The following is a 6,410-nucleotide window of genomic DNA, read 5'->3' as shown; positions in this document are numbered from 1 at the left end:
AAAAAGACAGAATCTGTTCTGGGTGTAGCCCCAAAATCAATGTGCTCCGAGTATCCTCACCCCACAAAGGAAGAGGCACTAACTTCATATGCCTTAAGCCGAAGGTTTTCATTTGAATAATACTTAAATCATAAAGCTAGAACATCAATAAAAAACAATTTTTGGCAAAATATTTCTTTATTTTACACTATTTGAAACGCTCTAAACATGGAAAATATAAACACCCTCTTAAAGGGATGGCATGAAAAAACTAGTTTGTCAAATTATTATAATGTGAAATGCATATAAAGGGTGAAAATAAGTGAGAGGGGATAAAAAAGTTATAATATTTTGTGATTAGTTGAGTATGGCAAAAAAATCTTTCGCTGTGAGAAAAGAAATACGCACTGGGTACTAATTAATTTCTGGGCCTCAGTATGTAAGGCCGGAAACCACAAATGTCATCGGAAGGAAATGCCTGTCTAATTTTTCCCACCACGCAACTGGGAATTGGGAAACGCTGATGTGGTATCACCCAAAAACACCATCTAATAAACCTCCGATAAGCCAAATATCTGTAAGTCCTGTTAAAAAAAATCATTTTATATACTTAGGTAAAATATTTTTAGCACCACCTCCATGGTAAAAAAAAAGAAGTAAATTTACAAATAATATCACAAAACTAATAACGTATCACCCTGCTATAACTAAAATAATATCTTTTCGGGGACTCTGAATCGGGTGGGTTTAAAACTTACTTATGAATCAAGCCTTCAGCTGGTTGCCTTATCATAACTCCAGGTTCGGGGTTGTGAAACTCTTGGTATGCTAAATTCAGCATCGGAATGCTTGTGCAAACATGATGAAATTCACAATGTTGGGTTATGCATAGATCTTCTATTTTTGAACTTATCTCTTCTTGGTCTTGGCAGCAGCAACATTCTACAGCAAGAGGCATAGAGGTGCAATTCCCACAACCACACCTATGATTGGAATGACAACAGTATTAAACTTATGTCAACTAATAATATTTATAGGAAGATATCTACGTACCAATCATTATTTTGTAAACGTTCATTTAAGGGATCCTCTACCTCTTGATTTTCATTTTCTAATTCCTCATCAGTAAGGGCCAAAGGCTCAAATTGGTAGGGCAAAATACCATGAATTTGACCAACATTTTCTGGACCTAAGCCTATTTCACCTTCAAAATCTATTGAATTTTCTGAACCAGTTTCATCAGTGACTGATGACGCGCTTTCAGAATCAAAATCTGAGTAATAAATTGATTCCTCGCTCGAATCACTCATACTTATCAAGTAAATCTACCGAAAATTGTATCCTAGGCTTAACTGAATGTTAGACAGTTAGAGTAAATCACGTGATTACAATCCAGGATTTTTATTGGGCTCAGAAGTAGTCTTAGTAATCGAATCACAGCAACGGATAATCGTTACGTCATTTTTAACCACTCCTTACGAACTATTTCCAAAAGCCAGCTTTTTCATTAATTATTTTTCATTAATTATATCGCATTTTGTTTAACCAAACTAGGTCCAAATTTACTTTCTTATACCTTAATGATAATTTAGAAAGTGTCAACTTGAAGTTTCTAAATATCGTGCAAGTAACGCTTTAATGAAAGATCAGTAACACCTTCCAGTCAAAATTACGCTTAAAAAAGTACGATACAAACTTTATTAACGTTCGGAGATTCTGTCAAAAAAAATTATTTAACGAGTTCACTTTTCTATCGGGATACGCCTGGGAAGTTCGATTCATTTTTCGATAACGATGGTTTCTCTAAACGAGCGAGTTTAGCGCAAAAAGGGGCGATTGGCTTGTTAGGCGTAGTCCATACTGATTTATGTCAACAACCACGCTTTTTATTAAATATGGTTGATTTGAAATTTAAATTCGATAAAAATAGAGCAGCCTTTTTCGTTCACTCCGACGTAAAATGTAAAGTGGAGATTTTATCAGCTTCCCTTTATCTGAGGAAAGTTAAAGTGATACCGGAACTATCGCTCGCTCAAGCCAAAGCACTACAATATGGAACCGCTAAATATCCTGTAACTCGTTCGGAGTGCACCTCATTTTCTATACCCGCTGGTCTTATGACTAGTGTGCAAGATCATTTATTTACCGGACAAGCACCCAAGAAAGTTGTTATCGGGTTTGTGGAACAAAAACCGATTCTAGGAGATTTGAAAAAATCACCGTACAACTTTCAACATTTCGATTTATCAAGCATTGGATTGTACATTGACGGTAGCAGCGTCCCTCATAAGGCGTTATCGCTAAACTTTGAGGAAAATCAATATTTTCAAGCGTATTGCAATCTTTTCATTCAAACTAATCAGTGGAACGTACACTGCAAATCTTTATGACGCCTACAGCACGTTTAAAAAACACGTAAAGAGCGTAACAAAATTAGAGCACCTGACACATGTTAAACACTTGCATATATGGACTTTTAGTGTTCATCAGATGCAATTATGTGTACGGTAGATGTCCTCCTGATGTGCTCTAAAAGCATTTTAGGTGCTCTGCCGGTGTCATATTGTAACATCTATAGAACGAGACCGTAACAAAATTAGAGCACCTGACACGTGTTGAACACACGAACATATGCACTTTTAGTGATCAGCAGATGCAATTATTTGTAACATATATATACTCTAGATGCACTCGAAGTGCAATTTACGTGCTTCTGCAGATGTTCTATTGTAACATCTATGGAACGAGATCGTAACAAAATTAGAGCATCTGTTACGCCTAAATAACATCTGGCACCGACCGAAAAAATTGAAGACACATCATATGAACATATAGAAAACACTTGCTCAAAATTTCACTATAGTCGTCCAGATATTTAACGACAAAACAGGGCTCACAGATAGTAGTAAACAAAAATACACAGAGAAAAGGGTTCTATTAAAATTACAGAAAGTTTCTGGAAGCACTTCATGCCAAAATATTTCTGTAAATTTTACCATTTATTTCGTTTTTTTTTAGGATAATAGTAAAAGGCTTGTATTTTTTACAGTAAAAACTCATAGTACTTTTCACAGAAAATGTGTAGTAAATTTTATAAACGTTTTGTTTTTTCTGCAGAGCAACATCTGTTAAAATTACCAATGCAAAGTTGTAAATTTTAACAGATTTGCTTTTGTAAAAATTACAGATAAAAGATGTAAATATTACCACACCTTTGTCTATCTAAAAAATTAACTTATGTAAAAATTACAGAAAAAGTTGGTAAATATTACAACACCTTTGTTTGTCCAAAAGCTTTGCTTCTGTAAAATTTACAGAAAAGGTGTAAGGGTTACAGAAATTCAAACATAGAAGTTTTTTATCCTAAACATTGTATCTGTTTTAATTACAGTAAGCAAGTTGTTAATTGTACAATATATAAATATATTAAAGTAAATTATTGAATGAACTAATTTATTTCAAAGACGTGATACAATTTTTACAGTGGCTAAATTACAATCACATTTACTTTTTTTTATTTAAAAAAAATTAACTTTTCTGGATATTTAAAATTAAGTAGTTCATATAACATTACATAAATTCTACCAGACTAACATTTTTCAATCTCGATTATAATAAATACTGCCAAAATGTTTTATAATTGAAACTCTTCAATGTCTTCTTTGAGTGTACTGCAGCTAAACAATAAAATAATTTTAATAAATGAACCTTAAGCACTAGGGTTTAAGGCGGGTTTTTTGTCTTCCAACAGTTATGATTAAATGCAATTGCACAAAATAGAGAAAAGATTTAAATAACTGCTAAAATTTCAAAATAAAAAAATCCTAATTATTTTTTTTAAATGGTGCCTTACACAATAGGTGATCACAGACTAATAAAGAACTATATTTAAAGGCAATTTCCCTTAAATTGCAGGCTATAAACACTGAAGCTTATGGTTGCGTTAGTTAAAAAAAGTGGTTAGATATGTTTTGCAGGGTTGTCATAGAACCAGCCATACCGGTGATTTTTTAAAAAATAAATTACAATCTGAATATTTTAGTAAATTAATAGTTTTTATTTAGAAATTTAGTTTATTTTTTGTTTCATATTTAGAAACCGGTTTAACTTTACCAGTTTTTCGGTAGGTTTAAAGTTCCAAAGTTCGCTGCCTCGCTTATGTCGGCGCGTCATACACAAAAACTAGGGGGAATTTCCCGAGGAAATCAAAATAATTAAGTTATTTTATATAGTGTTATTTCGCTTTACTTGTTTAGTTTCTTATTTACGACAATAACTGCAGACAATTTCTACTTACATAAGTAAAAGGTACTGTTTATATTTTAGCTGGTTATAACCGAAAAAACCAGATATAGCCAATTAAAACCACTGGTCTGGATTTTTTCAAAAAAGCCGGCTTTTTGCCAACCCTGATGTTTTGGGTTCAATAATTGCGATTCAGGGTTAAAATTTGCATATATAAAGGTTATCACATAGAAGAAAGCTTCAATGAAAATTTTCCATCTCCTACCATAAACAATGAGTGAACACATAATAACAATGCCTATTTTCAACTACATTTAAAGGCAACTTCCCTTACATTTAATTCTGGAAACACTGAATCTGCGTTCAACACAAAACTTTAATGCAAATTTTTCACCAAAAATATGTTACTGCTTTATTTTTTAACATACACAGCTAGTCAGACTTGGGTAAGGTTGTTTTTAATGAGGGTTGAATTACAATTGGCAAAAAAAGCTTGAGCTTGGTTGAGATTTTAATACTCTGCACCCTATATCACTTATTTAAAAGCTCAAGTAATTTTTTTTCAAATGTGATTGAACCCTCACCAAAAACCACCTTCCCCAAGTTTGAATCGCTGTGTAGGTTAAAATGAAATAGTTAAATTGTTTTTGAGTTCAATAATTCTGCTTCGGTGTGAAAAATTTACATAAATTAACAGTTATGCGTTGAACAAACTTCAGTGTTTTCAGAATTAAACCTAATGTAAATTAGCTTTAAATATATTTAAAAATAATCATTATTGGTCTGTGTCAACTTATTGATAATGGTAGGAGATGCGAAATTTTCATTTATGTAGTTTTTTTAAATTTGAGTTTGAAATTTTAATATCCTGCACCCAATACCATTTATTTAAAAGCTCAAGCAATTTTTTTCAAATGTGATTGAACCCTCACTAAAAACAACCTTCCCCAAGTCTGACAGGCTGTGTAGGTTAAAAATAATGTGGCTAAATATTTTTGGCTTCAATAGTTGTATTTCTTGGTAAAAATTTGCATTTATTAAAAGGTATCGTGTTGAACGGAGCTTCAGTGTTTTGAGAATTAAACCTAATGTAAATTAGCTTTAAATATATTTAAAAATAATCATTATCGGTCTGTGTTAACTTATTGATAATGGTAGGAGATGGGAAATTTTCATTTATGTAGTTTTTTTAAATTTGAGTTTGAAATTTTAATATCCTGCACCCTATACCATTTATTTAAAAGCTCAAGCAATTTTTTTCAAATGTGCTTGAACCCTCACTAAAAACAACTTTCCCCAAGTCTGACAGGCTGTGTAGGTTAAAAATAAAGTGGCTAAATATTTTTGGCTTCAATAGTTGTATTTCTTGGTAAAAATTTGCATTTATTAAAAGGTATCGTGTTGAACGGAGCTTCAGTGTTTTGAGAATTAAATGTAAGTGAAGTTGACTTTAAATATAGTTGAACATAGGAATTGTTAGACTGTGTTCACCAATTGGTTATGGTAAAAAATGGAAAATTTTCATTTAGACCACTTTTTCAAATTTGAGTTTATATAAATGATAATATATTGTGCAGAATATAAAAAATTTAAACTCATATTTAAAAAAAATTGCCTAAATGAAAATTTTCTATATCCTATCATAATCTATGGGTGAACACAGATTAACAATGCCTATTTTAAACTATATTTAAAGGCACTTCGCTTACATTTCATTCTGAAAACACTGAAGATCCGTTCAACACGATAACTTTAATAAATGCAAATGTTTCACCCAGAAATACTACTATTGAACCCAAAAAAATTTTAACCACTTTATTTTTAACCTACAAAGCGTTTCAGACTTCAGGTGCAGGGTATTAAAATTTCAAATTCAAATTTGAAAAAACAACCTAAATGAAAATTGTCCATCCTCTACCATAATCAACGAGTGAAAACAATGCCTATTTTCAACTATATTTAAAAGCAACTTGAAACACTGTACCTCTGTTCAACGCGATTACTTTAATTCATGCCAATTTCCCACAGAAATAAAACTATTTAATCCAAAATTATTTAACCACCCTTATTATTGCTCTAAGTATAATTAATCAGTATTGGGTAAGTGAAACTTGTATTTAGTTAAGCCTAGGCCATTTGTTTATATGTAAAATACAATACATATATTTACTCATCTTTAATGACAT

At 31.7% G+C, this 6,410-nt stretch overlaps 1 protein-coding gene across 1 annotated transcript; it reads right to left on the bottom strand.

Moving 5' to 3' along the window:
* Positions 1–378: 378 nt before the first annotated feature.
* On the bottom strand, positions 379–1,289 carry LOC149945220 (uncharacterized). Its single transcript, XM_090176437.1, has 3 exons — positions 1,033–1,289; positions 738–962; positions 379–563 (listed from the first exon to the last, which is right to left on the bottom strand). The coding sequence occupies exons 1-3, from the start codon at positions 1,287–1,289 to the stop codon at positions 398–400; spliced, it is 648 nt and encodes a 215-aa protein (XP_090032563.1). The 3' UTR covers positions 379–397.
* Positions 1,290–6,410: the final 5,121 nt, after the last annotated feature.

The sequence above is a fragment of the Leiobunum rupestre genome, chromosome 5, assembly GCF_980474605.1.
Source record: "Leiobunum rupestre chromosome 5, qqLeiRupe1.1.hap1, whole genome shotgun sequence".
In the NCBI taxonomy this organism is placed as follows: domain Eukaryota; kingdom Metazoa; phylum Arthropoda; class Arachnida; order Opiliones; family Sclerosomatidae; genus Leiobunum; species Leiobunum rupestre.
The sequence above is the reverse complement of the archived record's forward strand: the minus strand, read 5'-3'. Positions and strand labels throughout refer to the sequence as shown.

What these genes read in the sequence shown, in the direction of transcription:
- LOC149945220 (XM_090176437.1), bottom strand. Translation starts at nt 1,289, where the DNA reads ATGAGTGATTCGAGCGAGGAATCAATTTATTACTCAGATTTTGATTCT. An exon ending in CGTTTACAAAATAATGATTG is followed by an intron (nt 963 to 1,032) that starts GTACGTAGATAT and finishes TTCCAATCATAG; the next exon opens with GTGTGGTTGTGGGAATTGCA. An exon ending in GCTGAAGGCTTGATTCATAA is followed by an intron (nt 564 to 737) that starts GTAAGTTTTAAA and finishes TTTTTTTAACAG; the next exon opens with GACTTACAGATATTTGGCTT.